The sequence below is a fragment of the Petaurus breviceps genome, unplaced genomic scaffold, assembly GCF_028583685.1.
Source record: "Petaurus breviceps papuanus isolate PSGF00001 unplaced genomic scaffold, PetGlider_PUasm1.0 184, whole genome shotgun sequence".
NCBI classification, from domain to species: Eukaryota; Metazoa; Chordata; class Mammalia; order Diprotodontia; family Petauridae; genus Petaurus; species Petaurus breviceps.
In genome coordinates, this window is record NW_027185793.1 from 16,862,845 (window position 1) to 16,879,349 (window position 16,505).

General features: G+C 34.5%; 1 protein-coding gene across 1 annotated transcript in view; it reads right to left on the reverse strand.

The window, feature by feature from the left end:
• The window catches only part of KCNN2 (potassium calcium-activated channel subfamily N member 2), a 191,945-nt gene that overhangs the window by 32,522 nt on the left and 142,918 nt on the right, over window positions 1-16,505 (reverse strand). Inside the window, exon 4 of the mRNA XM_069088189.1 lies at window positions 11,571-11,712. Within this exon, the coding sequence (XP_068944290.1) occupies window positions 11,571-11,712 (142 nt within the window). The remainder of the gene's footprint in view (window positions 1-11,570; window positions 11,713-16,505) is intronic.

A 16,505-nucleotide genomic window follows, 5' to 3' on the forward strand; every position in this document is an offset into this window, starting at 1 on the left:
AATTCCAGTCAGTTCTTCAGTGACCAGATTACTGTAATCCATTTAGACCTCAACTTTTTTTTTATTCTTCAAAGGAACAACAAAACATGCCATTCACTTCACTGCTTTTCCTCCTTAAACAGGAGAGGTTAGCAAAGAACAGTGGGCATTTGGGAAAGGTTTCACCTCTCTCAACTATGGAGGTAGTGCAGAAGGGCAAGTAATTAAACTCCCGTTCATTGTTCTCCAGTCAGAATCTCAGAACTGAAACTTCTGGTCCACTCATAACTTCAGCTGCCACTTCTCAGGCAGCCCCAATCCATTTAGATTGGCTTTTCTAGCCCCTGCTGAGCCTTCCATCTCCTGCTCATTCTGGACCATTCCCATCAGACTTCTTTACCCCTTTCACTGTGCTTTCAGTAGCTTATCTCAGGAGCTTCTTCTGTGACTTACTTTTTGCATATGAGGTAAGAATCATCAAATATCCTCAGTGCCAACAATAGTCTTTTGAAAAATCATCCCTGAGTCTCTATAAATATTTTTATGATTTTTCATTTTGTGAATTTTACCTTCTTAAAACAGTTGCTTGTAAATGAGGTAAGGAACCACAATGTTCTGCAACTAATTTATTCTCAAAGTGGTGTTCTTAACAATCTGTATCTTTGAAGACATGTTTTTTCACCCTTAAATTTTGTAAGTTTTTATTAATAAACAAAAGATCTATGCCTTTTTAAAACGTTAGACTTCATGTACACAAAAAAGGCTTCATCCTAATCCTGTAGAAGTTAATTTAGAACTTCAAATTTTTGCCACAGTTAATTTTCTGTCCTGAATTGCCCATGTGGCTCTTTGAAAATTATCTTTATATATGGATTTTAGTTATTTTAATAAATCAACCTTCTTTTCCTATTCCTTTAAGGCATCAAACTGTTCACTTATGAAAGAAGCTATACCATTAAGGGCTGTTGTGAGGAAACATGGGATAATATTTGTAAACTACTTTACAAACCTCATATATTTATAATTATTATTACTGTTGTTATTAGGAGAGATAGCAATCATAATCTCAGACAATGGAACAATAAAAATAAGCATAGGAAAAAGACATAACCACGCAAACTACTTTTAAAGGCACAAAAGATAGTGAAGTAGTATCAGTACTTACTATATATGTATGCTAAATAGCAGAGCATCTAATTACTTAAAAGAAATGTAAAATGAGTTAGAGATAAGAATAAAGAGTAAAAGTAATGTAACTGGGGAAAATAGCAAAAGATAATTCTTTAAGAAAAAAGTTAAAAACTTGGATGAGATACTAGAAAAGTTGGATGTGTCTCTGGAAATTATTGAATGAGAACAAAAATAATATACATATTTCTCGGTTGTTTATAGCACTTTCATAAGAATTGACTATGCTCTTGGACATCAAAATATCACAAACCGAATTTGAAAAGCAGACATTGAACACATTCTTTACTGGCTATGGCACAATAAAAATTATTATTTTTTTATTCCACAGATGATATGATGATCTACTTAGAAAACTTAAATAAATTGAAATAACTTCAACAAAGTAGAATCATATAAAGTAAGCCCACATCAATTATCATTCTTTCTTCATATTATCTATAAATTTCAATAAGAAGAGATAGAGAAATTATATTCAAGATAACTACAAGATGTTTAAAATATCTTGGGGTCCACTGACCAAGATGTATACAGGAATAGCATGACAGATGAAAAAAATTACAGAAATAAAGACAATTAGAGATATAATTTGCTCATGACTGGACCTTGCTAATAGATGTCAATATTAGCAGTCTATAGGCAACTTATTCAAATGTATAAGAACAAGATCAATTCCATAAAGGATATGAAAAAGTAGTACTCAGGATAAAAAAAATTCAAACTATCAAAAATATGAAAAGATGCTCCAAATCATTAAGAATAAGAGAGCATAAAATAAAACAACTCTGAGGTTCCATCTTACATAAATCAGATTAGAAAAAATGAGGAAAAAAGGAAAATGATAATTGGAGAAACTGTGGGAAGACACACAAATTAATGTGCTATTAAACTTGTGAATTGGTCTAAGAATTCTGGAAAGCAAATTAGAACTATACCCAAAAAGTCACATTCACTTTTACTCTGTAAGTGCCTACACCACAAAGCAATCAAAGAAAGAGTGAAGGACCCAAATATACATAAAAATTCATAGCAGAACTTTTTGGTTGTTGCAATAGAACTGATGGCTAAAGAGAGTGAGTGTTATAAAACTATGAGAGTGATAATGATAACAATGTACTGTCTCTATTCCCTCTCCTAAAAAAAAAAGGTAAAAAAGAAAAGAGTGTCAATAAAATTTTTTTTTTCAATACACAGAAAGAAATTTAAAGGAAGATACAGACAAGCCAGACAAATTTTGGAACTAATCTGCCAAGTACATTATATACTTAAAAAAAAAAACAACCTAGTTATATGGAAAAGAGTTTTGTGACTTTTTACATAATTTTTGTCTGTTCTTGATATATGGAAATGTTCAAGTTTATTGATGTTTGGTAGAACATTTTAAAAATAGCAATTTAAATCTGAGAAGTCTGAGGAGTAATAGTTTTGGGTGAGCAGATAGCAGGATGAGTTGAATACTTGTTTTCCCTTGGTAGATAATCAAGACTAAGATACTTTGGGAAGAATATTAAAATCCCAAACCAAGTAGAAAATATTGGCAAAAAAAAAATATCATTTGGAGTCCGTTTTTATGTATTCATTCATCGGTTCTATTCTTTCATAGTCATGTTTCCTCATCTTAATATAAAACTTGTTGAATTGATTTTGTAGTAAATTGAAACACCTACTATCTAACATGGTTTTGAGTTAATTTGATACCTGGAGCATCCTTCCTTCTTTCTTTCTTCCGTTTATTCCTACCTTCCACCTTCCCTTCCTCCCTTCCTCTCTTCCTCCATCCCTACACAAAACTGGGAAGCATTTTAGATTAGAAAGTTAGGATCCACATAGATGTTAACATTAGGGTGAATTTAATAATATTAAATTCAAATTTTATATTTGAGTTTAAAACATCGACTACATATGGAAGAGAGATGGAGGGCAGTTTGGCTGGAAAAGATTTATATATAATTCCTTTGTACTCTGCCCTGGACAAACTGCATCTAGAGTACTGCATTCTGGGTACCACAGTTTATTTAGAAAGTTCATTGCTAAACTGGAAATCATCCTGAAGAAGGAAACCAAGATGGTGAAGGACCTTGAGGCAAAGTGATATAAAAACATATTGAAGAAACTGGTGGAGATCATACTAGACAAAACATTTGAGGTGCATATGAGAGTTTCCTTCTGGTATTTTCATGTGTGGGTCTGGCTTGCTGGCTCTCTAGGTCTCTTCCAACTTTTTTTCAATCTGTGAATTTCTCTTACAAAGTTTAATTATTGTCAGAGAGATTTCAGTCAAAAGTATCCTATCTGATCTATTTCCATTTAAAATCCATGTTTTCCATTTAGTTTGCCTTTAATATTGTAAAACTAACTTTGTCTCTAAGCATCTAAATTTCATTAGCCCTCAAATATTTACTTATTGTGGGGCAGCCAGGTAGCACAGCGAGTAAGAGTACCGGCCCCAGTGTCGGGATGACCTGGGGATCAAATCTGGGCTCAGATACTTAGCACCACACCCAGAAATAACTGGCCGTGTAACCTTGAGCAAGTTACTTAACCCCAATTGCTTTAAAAAAAAAAGAAAAAATATTTACTTATTTCCCTCACTACATTCCTAGTACAATGCTCATCTTTGTATAGAGGTGATCTTAAGTTCTCTATAGGAGCCCAGGCTTTGGCAGGTTTCATGTCAGAAAGGTTTCTGATATGTCCACAATAAAGGATGACAACTCTATTTTCTGAGGACCAAAATAGCTAAGTTTTTGCTACAACAATGCTAAAAGATCAGTAGTATATTTTCAAAACTGGTTTGTGTTGGTAAAGGGAATACCTACGCAAATGAAGTCACGGATCCTTAGATTTTTTAATTATTTGTGTTAATTTTTAATTAACTTTTAAAACCCCTACCAGCAAGAAAATTTCATTTATTGGAATGAAACATTAATGATGATTTATCCATCAGCATGCCTACAAATAATCAAATTAACAGTTTCAAAACCAAATCAATTTTCAGTTCACAAACATTTACCATGTAATGAGCAAAGCTGTTAGGTGATGAAAGAGTTAAAAAAAAGTCATCCCTGAATTAAAATAACTTAATTTTTAAGTTGTATCCTCTTTATACAGGGTACAAATCATTCATTCTTGAATTAAAATAACAAAAAAATCAAAATTTCTTCCTAAAATAGTATAGCAAATATTCCTATAATTAATTATTATTATAGGTGATGGGAAATCTGTTATAGGTCACCAAATTTATTATAATGAACAACACTCAGAGAAATTAAAAAATAATTTTCCTCAATGAGAAATGTACTGTTTCCAGATGCCTGAATTGTGAATCTAGACAATTTATACAGGATGAATGTTGATTTTAATTGTACTTATCATAAAGAAGAGTCATGTTTCTGATGTGAAGCACATTATACAAGTAACTAAAAGGTAAAGTTCAGGGTGAGATATTCAGTTTATTTCAATAAATTATTCTATGTCAATTCTACTTCTATTTTTGGAAGAAAATAGATCTTTTTTTAAACCTAGTTATCAACTTTATTTGGTAATTTTGCTCATAGAATTATTATGAATCAGATATAACAGTGCCAACCAGGGATACTAGTTGAGGAGTGGAATCAAGGAGTGCTGGAAAGTCACAAAAACTTCCAGCTATACTTGCCTGTACCCAGAAGAAAGCAGCAGACACATTTCTTATGAAATTTTCTTGGGATCCACTGAGGGGAGAAGTGAAGATCCATTTAGGGCACTGATGGGAAATTTAGCCTTATGACTGAAAAGGCCCATCATCCCCTCCTGCTGCTCTGCATAAAATAGAAATTGTTGTAAGAATTTAAAGATAGGTTCTTCTCATTTGGCCCTTTTGTTGGTAAGATTAGATGAACATCCATGAAAGAACCAAACAGTAAAATACTCCTTTAAAACTTTTATTTGATGTTCAAGATCTCTGATAACAAGCAGTCTATAAAAGATTAAATGGGATCCCATTCTCAATGGTTTTTTCATTGACTTAAACATAAAACTTAGGGAATGGCGTAAAATATGCAGTATTTAATCCTGAGCATGTTCACTTACAGAAAAGAGGGACTACTATTTTACCAGGATAAAAGGTAGCAGAAAACATAAAAGGACCACATACAGCTTAAAATTTTTTTTTTACATTAGTCATTTCCCTTCCCACCATGGTCATTGCATTTTAAAACATAATCACTAATTTAGTGTAACTCTGATGGCTGATATGGATGGAGTGGAAGATTATTGATTTTACTACTGCCTGAGTCACTCTGTGGTTTAAAAAAAATTCACAGCTTGGCAGAGTGAATAGAGCAATGGATTTGGTATCAGAATGAATAGGGTTCAAATCCAATCTCAGATGCTCATTAGCTGTGTGACTGTGGGAAAAATCACTTAATCTCCCTCCCTCAAGTCCAGTTTTATCTATAAGATGGGGCTACTGATAGCTCTTCCCTCACAAGACTGCCATGAGAATGAAATGAATATGTTGTATAGTGCTACAGACCTACAAGTGATACATCAATGCTAGGTGGCATTATTATTATCATTATTTTATAGACTTTGAAATATTTGATACTGATTATTTGATTCTGTCAACATTTAGGGAGAAGACGGAGTTTTGAAAATATAATACTATGGATCTATCTTTTTTCTAATTAAAAACCTGAAAATATCTATAGAACCTTCTAAATGTAGTTTTTCTTGAGACAGTTTCTTCATTCTTTTTTTTTGACTTAGATTTGCGATTTTCCTGGCATAGAGAATTAAACCATTTGATCGATAAAGAAACTTTCTCTACTAATGCTGGTTAGCACCTGTTAGTCTCACCAGGTTGCCTAGGACATTGAAAGATTAAGTGACCTTCTGAGGCAATACAACTAGTAGTCATCGAGGCCAATTTGACAGTCTTGAACTCAGGTCTTTCTAATTCCAGGGCTGGCTCTCTATCTACTACTCTATGCTGGTTCTCAACAGGTAAAATGATATAATTATTCTTATTGATATATTTACTTCAGACTTTAAGGGAATTGCTTTAATTACTAGAAAATTCTTAGGCAGGAATTTTCTGTTTCCTATATTTAAATGAAATTTGTTCATTAATTTAAAAATGCACAACTTTTGTTACTGTTCTTTAGTCATGTCCAATTCTTTGTGACCATTTGGGGTTTTCTTGGCAAAAGTACTGGGGTGGTTTGTCATTTCCTTCTCCAGCTCATTTTACAGATGAGAAACTAAGAAAAAACAGTAAATTTTTCATGGTCACATAGCTAGTTGTGTCTGAGGTCAGATTTGAACTCAGAAGGTAAATCTTATTGACATCATGCCTGGCTCTCTATCCACTGAACCACCTAGCTGCCTAATGAAATGTTATAACATGACCTAAGGTCGAAAATTAAATCTATTTTTGAGAGAGACTGGATGTTAAAACTAATATATGTAAAACATCATATTGGGAATCTAATCATTCAAAATTGAATAAATAAATGAAAAACCACTTAAGTCCTTGCAATGTGCCAGGTACTGTTCTAAATGTTGGCTTTACAGATACAAAAAGTGAGTAAGTACCTGCTTTTTAGGAATTTGCATTTTAACAGATACAACACATATATAGGAGAGTGACAGCCAGAGAAAGGAATTTTGATTGGGGTCGTCACTGGGGCAGTCACAAGAACAACAACTTGATCCACAGGGCATTAAACTGACAAGGAGGTAGAGAAGAAAAAACCAAAGTAATAACCCTTACATTAATCTTATAAAATAAATCTCTAACCACTAAGGATATATATTCCTAATAAAGCTGAATGCATACATTCAAATATTCAATGAATCCTTGATCTCATGAGTTTGGAAGTACCCTCTAATGATGTAAATCTCAATTCATCCATGTCTGCCCATTTTTGTATGGCTCTTATCCATGTCCTCCCAAAAGTTTTCCATAAGGGTCTATCTAACATTCTGGAGACCATCTTCACTTTCTTTCTCTTCAAAGTACCAGTATCCATTGATACTGGCCTGTTATCTCTCAATCTTGCCATGTAACCAGTCTTTTTCCCTTTCTGTCATATAATTAAAATTCTTTGATAACATCTTTACTTTTTTCTAAGACATTATTGTTATTACTTTATTATTACTAAGAATTTATTAGGACACATTATTTAAAAGGCAGGTTAGACACCAAACACATAATAAATACTTTTTTCTATAAGAAAATTCCTTTTTAGCAAATTTTGCTATGATAAAAAGTGACATTTTTCAATTTTTCTAATTAAAAAAAATCATTGACATTTGAGTTTCCATCATCAACCATATTTCTTCAAAGAGTAGCATCAGTATGATATTATAATAGTTACTTGATGACAACAACCTGTACTCTACCAGTGCAGGAGAAACAAGATGGGTGAGCTTAAAATGCAAATTATAGTAAGTAGGTAGTCAACTTACCTATAGAAAGTCTTACTTCTTACTGATATTATTATCCACCATGTTTAAGTACTTTATCTTAATAAAGCCCTTTAAGTACTTTATCTTTATAAAGCACTTTAAGTTCTTTATCTTTATAAAGTACTTTATAAACTTATAAGTTTACTTATCTACTAAATTGTAAAGTCCCTGAAGCAAAGGAAATGACTTATTTTAAACTTGCATTCTCTCTTCTAAAATATGATAAAATAGTTCTGTAGACAGTATTTCTCCATTTAAAAATTACAAATCACCTGCTTAAAGTTGAAACTTTTCTATTAAAATGTTAACATTTACTATTATTATGGCATGAAATAATTAGTTCAACTTTATGGAAAGAACACAATTATGTTGGTTTCCTAGTGTGTTCCGTTATTAAAATGTGGGAGCCCTGTTGGATGTAAGCAAAGAAAGAATTTTATTCTGATACAAAACTTCAAAGATCACAAATGCAATAGTATATTATCACACTCCTCTCCACCTGTCTCTAACATATATACTCACACACCAATGAGATAATTTTTAATGAAAATGCAACTTAATATAAAAAGATGAGGATGAATATATTTTCATCCTTTTCAGAGAAATTATACAAGGATGACAAGTGACAATACTTTTTTTGTCTTAAGAATAACACATTATATTTCCTTTTCATAAAACTGCAGAAAGGAGGGAAAGGATATATTGTGTTTACTTATTCAAACACACACAGAGTGGCTGGGTAAGCATGTAGTCTCTGAGACTAGGGGAGAATGAGGCTGATCAGGAATTCTGAGCTGCAGCTGAACAAAAGCCAATAAAGTACCCATATTAAGTCGTAGATGAATATGGTGTGACCTGATCCTAGGCTATATAAGAAAAGGATGAACCAGTGCAGATGGCAGTAACTCAGCTGCCTAAAGCTTTTAGGAGGAGCAGTGACAGCATCAGGCCAAGGATCAGGCCCATGAATGGTGACTGAATTTCCAGTCTGAGGGAGATACGGAGATCCAGTCATAAGAAAACCAACAACCAAAGTGTGGAAGTGTATTTCTGTATAAGTAAAATAAACACCTGACATAAAAACAAATCATATATTGATTAGATAATTCAAGAGAAATCAAAAAGCACTTTTTTGTTTTTTTTTTTAAAGCACATTTTGATGAGCAAAAAAATATTTCAAACTTATGGATTACTCTCTTGAGAGACAATTGAGAGTTAAGAAGTGATGGTTCCACTGTATTCTGCCCTGTTGTTCTACACAGGACTTGTCTCAGGTCAGGTTTAGATCTGATATTGGAACAAAATGAGATACTTATAATTAAAGGAGATTGATTTACTTAGCCAGAATGAAGGGTATTCAACAAAGATAATGAAGACCCCTCCATTTGATTCATCTGGTTGAAGATCTCTTGCCTGAGGTATCCATCATTTTCCACCAGCCAAGAATCAGAGATAGTACCTGCAGCTACTCATGGCTATTTTTTTTTTTTTGCTTTATGGAGGGCAATTAGGGTTAAGTGACTTGCCCAAGGTCACACGGCTAGTTTTTGTGTTAAGTGTCTGAGGCCGGATTTGAACTCAGGTCCTCCTGACTCCAGGGCCCGTGCTCTATTCACTGTGCCACCTAGCTGCCCCACACTCATGGCTATTTTGTACTCAACTAACATCAACAGCTTGTGCCTTTAGGTTTGGAGGATGGTCTCAATACCTATTAAGGAAAACCTAGCTTTGTAGGGAGGCAGGTGGCTCCTATCACTCTTGGTCATTGAAAGTTATTGTAAGTGGAGCTTAAGGATTTGTTTTGTACAGTATAGGCAAATTTTTACCCTATCAGTCTTTTAGAGCATGTCTACTCTTTATCCAAATTCATGGAGACATCACATGACATATACACATAACATATAGAAGCTGATTTATTGAATGGAATAAATGAGTATCATCCTAAGATCACTTCCCTCAAAACTCTACCTTGTGACTCAGCATCGGATAAATTTGTCTAGCCAACTGTATAGAAATAGTCTAAAAGTTCCATGTAGTATAAATTGTACCACTCATAAAAGATGAGTGGAATTTTCCACAAAAAAGTAAAGCTCATCTGATATATTCACTCAAAATATGTAATAGACAATTAGATATCAATTAGACAAAAGTCTCTGAGCAGGATAGGAGTGTGGAATGGGAAGTAGAGGCTAATTTATGTTAGCCTGAAAATGGTATTGGAGAATATAAAGTTAGAAAAGGAGATGCACTGCTTTAATTTTCATATAGCCGTTTATTTTTATATTTAATGTTTCCCTTAGTTCATGTAATTTAATCATAATGTATTATTATGCTATAATACACAAGACAGGCATTTAATAAAAATTTACATGGTGATGACCGTGGATTTCAAATTTTAAAGTTTACATTCTACAACGAGACTTGACCATGGAGACAAATATGTCAAAATCAGAAGTCTGTGATGTTGAGAAAGGAAACAGAATTGGTAGAGGACAGTTGAATTCAGGACAAAGAAAAACCAAGGAAAGACAAATGTACAGGTGTTAGTCATGGAAGAAAGATTAGCCTTGGATGTAGCTTTTATCCAACTACAGAAGTCACTATTAGCCCATACTCAGACATGATTCAGTACTACAGATGAAGGAATACTTTTCCATAAAGGACTCAAAGGAACCTTCTAATCAGAAGGCTGGTGGAAAATATCCTATAATCATGAGGTATTTCAATAAATAATATCTTGTTATGTGACTTTCTAGGAAGACTTTTATATAAATGTTATCCTTATCAACATTATCACATCATTCTGTATTTGGAAAACAAAGGAAATGACACCATGCTAAACATACAATATAAGAAATAAGCTGCTATGTAAATCAAGTAGGAGAAATAATTTTCACCACAATTCTGAAAATAGGTACCATACAAATAACAATAAATTATGACAGAAATTACATATGTTTTATAACTAGGACTAGTAATTTAGGCACAAATATTATAATTGATTGTAACTATATTTTCATGGCTAATGAGATACCAGTTTGGCCCCAGTTATATATATATATATATATATATATATATATATATATATATATAAATAATGCACAATTATATCAAAGAAGGTATACTCCATCATTGTGAGGTATCATAAGCAAAGAACTAACTTGGGGGCCAGGTGTGAGGGAGGTCTTTTTAGAGAACTAGGGCTTGCCTGTATCCTACTCCTGAAACAGGAAAAGGAACATTCCTGGTTCTGGTGAGGCATGCCTGGCATATTGAGGTGATATTCTTGACTTCAGAAACCCAAACAGGTTACTCCATCATTCCCAGTGCCAAAGGAGTTAAAAATTCTATTCATCATCATACTTAGGCACCTACCAAGAAAAATGCTTATGATGATGATATACACTAAAGTCAACTCCACCAAAGCAAATGATAAAATAAACTTGGAGACAGAGAATCAGCTGCCTAAAAAAACTCAGGATAACTAAAAAGAAACATTACAAAGTATTAAATGATTTATGTTTAGAAATTTAAAGCTGTTCATGATAAAAGATATCAGTTAGCTATGATATTGTCCCATGTAACATCCCATGTTAGCACAACAACTGTGCAAGCTACTTCTATGCTTGAAATTTTCCTCTTAACTGTTAAAAGCTAACAACTTCTCAGCTAACTATAGTGTATCCTGGCCCTAAAAGAAATAACAGCGTATAGGTTGAGACAGATACTACTTAAAATATGTTTTACATGGAACTCCATGAAGTGAAGAATTGAAATGAAAAGGATGAGAAGGGCAAACCCACAAATTTATGTTAATTTTCTGTTAGGAAGAAATTAGAAAATTAGTTTGAAGTGACTTGGCCCATGGATAGAAAAATCTAAATATATTCTTATCAGAAGTGAATTAAAACAGAGTTTAAAGGAGGTGGAGAGAGGGAAATGTCACTCACCATAATTCCAGTAAGTAAACAGACTCCTTTTCCACAATATGTATTAGGTACCATGTCACCATAACCAATGGAGAGAAAAGTTATTGAAATCAACCACATTGCTCCAAGGAAGTTGCTAGTGACATCTTGTTGATCATGGTACCTGAAAAAAAGAAAATAAAACCTTTATCAGCTAACCAATATAAACATTTGGCAGCTGAGGCAATTTGTACTTGCCTTAAAATTCTTTTTAAATCTACTCCCTAAGCTATTGTATTCTTTTATTAAATGGGAGAAAGTTAGGGGTGATTAAACAAGAAATGAATTATAAATTGCTTATGATTATTCAAACTATACATACAACCTTCTTCTCTTTGTTAAAATGAATATGTGGAAGAAAGATGAATATGACTAACAAACCCTTGTGAAGAAAAATAAAGATATATAGAATAGTAGGACAAATAGTTTAGTTTTATCTGCAAACACAGAATTTGGGTTTGAGACCACTGGCTTCTAATTTAGTTTTTTAAAAATTTGTTGGTATCAGTTGTTGACTTCTCATAGTATTAAGACATAGCTGGCTCTCAAACTCCACTTAGAGTTTGTGGTTCCAGTAATGAATTTGTCCTGTTTCTGAGGTATACATTCATTTGTAAGTACACTGAAGCACGCTTTCTTTGATAATGGGACTGAGTTCAGATAATTGGCTGACATAGGAACTGAAACCAACATTTTGACCAAATTTTCATAGTACTCATCCCATTGAATTAACTTAATTGAAAGATGAAAATCCAGAAACATAGTTTGATTTGCACTTAGGACATTTATTTTCCATCTGGTTCTTCCACTGATGAGGTCTATGACCAGAATTATGTAGTCCTTAACTGTGGAGCCAGCTATATATGGGGCCCGTTGCTCTGTAAGGCCAACATACTATAATACATGAGATGGAAATCTGGAAAAAAAAATGAATGTAAGGCACTTTCAAATAGCATGTGTTTGGAGAGGTGAAGGGATGTCTAATTTTTTTTTAAGCAATTGGGGTTAAGTAACTTGCTCAAGGTTACAAGGCCAGTTATTATTATTTTTGTGTGGGTGCCGAGTATAGAAGGCTGGAACCGGTCTCCCCACACTGGGGCCAGCTCTCTTACTCACTACGCCACCTGAGCTGCCCCTAAGCAATTGGGGTTAAGTAACTTGTTCAAGGTTATATGGCCAGTTATTTTGTGTGGTTGTTAAGTATCTGAGCCTGGAACCTAACCAAACCCAGGTCTCCCGACTCTGGGGCCGGTGCTCTTACTCACTGTGCCACCTGGCGCCCCAGGGATGTCTAATTAAGCTGTCTAATATTCTGTTCATAGACTTTACTTTCCAGCCAAACTGAACTTTCATGTTGTTCCCTGAATTTGATATTCTATCTACCACCTTCATTAATTTGTACAACTTATTTCCCATACCTGGAATGTACAGTATTCCCCTCCTTTGCCTTTCAGAATCTATCTTCCTTCAATGTTCAGCTCAATGTAGCTCCTCTGAATAGCTTCTTTTATTCTTCTAGTTATGAATGGGCTATCCCTCCTAAAATTCTCTTACATTCACTTAACTGTGTACATGTTTATCCTTTATCACCACAGCTTCTTTATCTACCAGTGGAATGTAAATTGCTTGAGTATTGACTAGCATATATTAAGTACTAACTAGCATGTATTAAGTATTTACTATATGCTAGGCACTGTCCTAAGTCCTTGAAATACTATCATTATCTTCAATTGACAGATTAAGAAACTGAGACAGACAAAGTTTAACAATTTGTCCAGGGTTACACAGATAGCAGGTGTCTGGGGTCAAATTTGAACTCATGTCTCCTGACTCTGGGTCCATTGCTCCATCGACTACACTACCTTGCTTTGCTTTGTTTTTATGTTTCTAGTATCTCTTTATATTCTCAGCACATAGTAGGTACTAATAAATGTTTAATTTTAATTCAAATAGCATAAGCTCTAAGGCTCACTATCCCAACCCCTAACCCCACTAACAGGTTGGGTCCCTAATAATCAGCTAATATTTTTCCCTTCAAGTAGAACCTTGAAGATTTGGGAGAGATTTTCTAAGGATTTGTGCTTGCCCCAGCGATTATGAGCTGAAGTCATTTAGCCAACCAGGATTAATTAGCTTTGAGAAATAGGTATTTACTAAGGTATTATAATAAGAATAGTTAATACAAAACGTTCTCCTCAAAGGTATGTGGCACACTATCCAATAAGTATAATACAGAATCCAAAGTTCAATCTTAGAGAGCTCCAGTGGCAAGGAGGTGATCTCACAACTCCTGATTACTGTAATTCCTCTTCTACCTTTGTGGCATTCTCATGAGGTTCAACTTAGGCATAGTGTGTAGTTTTCTGTTTGGCTCCTTGTAGTCCTGAAGCTGCCTTTCCTCAATGTGTCCAGTTTTCCTAGGCTTCTACTACAGGAATGGACACCAGTCACTACTGTTGTGGCGACATTGCTGAGATGGCAATGAGAAGCCTATATCTATGGCCTTTTAAGGGTCATCCTCTGGTGCTTGGAATACTGGAATCTGATGAGTCTTACTATTTTATATGTCTTCTAACACACTTCCTATGGAGCATCATTTCATTTTATCCAAGGATTTGAAGCACTCTAATGGTTCCAACTTAATTAACTAGTCTGTTCACACTTCATGCTTCTGATGGATTCAACAGCAACATTCTCACCTGATAAAAGTATCTTGTTAATTACTCTAAGTTGGTATGATTGATCTATTGATTCAATTGACCTACACACTCACATTCTCTCAAAAGTTTAATATTTGTTGCCTTCATCAAATTCCCCTGAATATGCTTGGCAAAATCCATATTCCAAAATCTTGGATAGCTTTCTAGTGATTTGGGGAGATTCAATATTATCTTTCTTAAATTATACTAAAAAGTCTCCAGAAAAAGTCTACAAGAAACAATTTATATTACAATTGGTCATTAACGTTCTTGCCTACTTCCATATACATACAATTTAACAAACCAATATCATTTTCTAAGGTTCTCATTAGTTAGCACCTGTCTTGATGTTTGCAAAGGCCTTTTACAACTCACATCAATAAAGATAAAAAAGAAAAGAAGATAAAGCCTTCATTCTCAAAGGGAAAACCTGGTCCTATAGAGCTCCTAGAGCATATGTTGTTGCTGTTTGCCCTTTGCTGTCAGAGGACCAATGACATCAGGAGGGTGATGTCTTGACTTGCAAGTGAATTGGATTTAGATGAGACAGAGCTGTTCAAAGTCAATAGCTTCACTTTCTCCTCCAGAGTCATCACAATCCAGGGGCAAAACATGGCTCAGGATAACTGATGATGACCCAGGATGCAGTGGGAGATCCTGGCCTTTTTAAGCTATTTCCTAGTTCTCAAGAGAGGAACGGAGAGAAGTAGGGGAGGGGAGGGAGAGAGAGGGGGGTATCTGGCTGTATTTATCAGTAGAAATTGGGATGAATGAAGTCCCACATTGCTACTGTATTGACACATCTGTGTCGGGCTTGTGATCTGTTTCTCAAACTCCTTATCCATCTGACAGAGGGAATATGACATTGACATATGATGTAGGGCAGTAGTATCAAACTCAAATAGAAACAGGCACTACTAATCCAATAGATAAGGATCTCTGTGGGCTGCATATTGACTTAGTTTTAAAATGTAATATTTCCTAGGTTTTACTGTATTTTTATTTAGCTTGTTAAAGAAATGGTTTGGGTTGCACTCAGCTGTGTTGTGGGCTGTGTATTTGAGACCCTTGATGTAGGGCATATAGCATTGCAATAATGATATATTAGATATTTGTTAGGTGGTAGAAAGTGCAAAAACACTGTGCTACATAGCAGAGGTATGGAATCATGTGGACTTAATTTAGAATAACAAGTAGACTAAGATTTACTCTTTTTGAAGTTTGGGGGCTTTGCATTCAATGTTAAATTATTCTTTTTGTGTATGAAATAATAACATTCTCCTGAGAAATAGATTTTAGAATTGGAAAGATAGCACCCCATGGTAGAAGGTGTATATATTACATGACATATTTGATTGTAAATTGTCAAAATGAGGACAATCAGCAACCAAAATAGGCATTCATAGTAATTACAATTTGTTTCTTGAGAAACTAGATACAAATATGAGATTAGTCAGCAAAGTAATGTTATCACAGAGCACTAGGTCTAGAGTCAGGAAGACTCATCTTCCTGAGTTCAAATCTAGCCTCAGACACTTAGCAGCTGTGTGACCCTGGTCAAGTCATTCAACCCTGTTTGCCTCAGTTTCCTCATTTGTAAAATGAGCTGGAGAAGCAAATGGCAAACCACTCTAGTATCTTTGCCAAGAAAATCCCCAAATGGGGTAATGAGTTGGACATGACTGAAATCATTGAACAACAAAATGTTATCACTAAGTTGACCTCCAAGTTTAAAAAATTTTTCATTTACATACCATTATTAGTGTTGGAGTTCGAAAGACCTGGGCTCTAGTCTTTCCTTTGACATACAATAACTACATGACTGTAGAGAAATTATTTAATCTCTCAGTTCTCTAGGCCATGTTCTAAGACTAAGAGTTAAAGAGAAAGTGTGAACCTTTGTTGACAGGGGGGATTTCCCTGACCTCGGAGTTTTCTATCCTAATGAAATCAAAAGCCCAGTTCCTACCCAGATCCCTATAAAGAAATATATTGGGGCAGCTAGGTGGCGCAGTGAAGAGAGCACCAGCCCTGGAGTCAGGAGGACCTGAGTTCAAATTCAGCCTCAGACACTTAACACAAAAACTAGCTGTGTGTGACCTTGGGCGAGTCACTTAACCCCAATTGCCCTGCCTTTCCCTCTGGAAGGAGAAGGAGAAGAAGAAGGAGAAAAGAAGAAGAAGAAGAAGAAGAAGAAGAAGAAGAAGAAGAAGAAGAA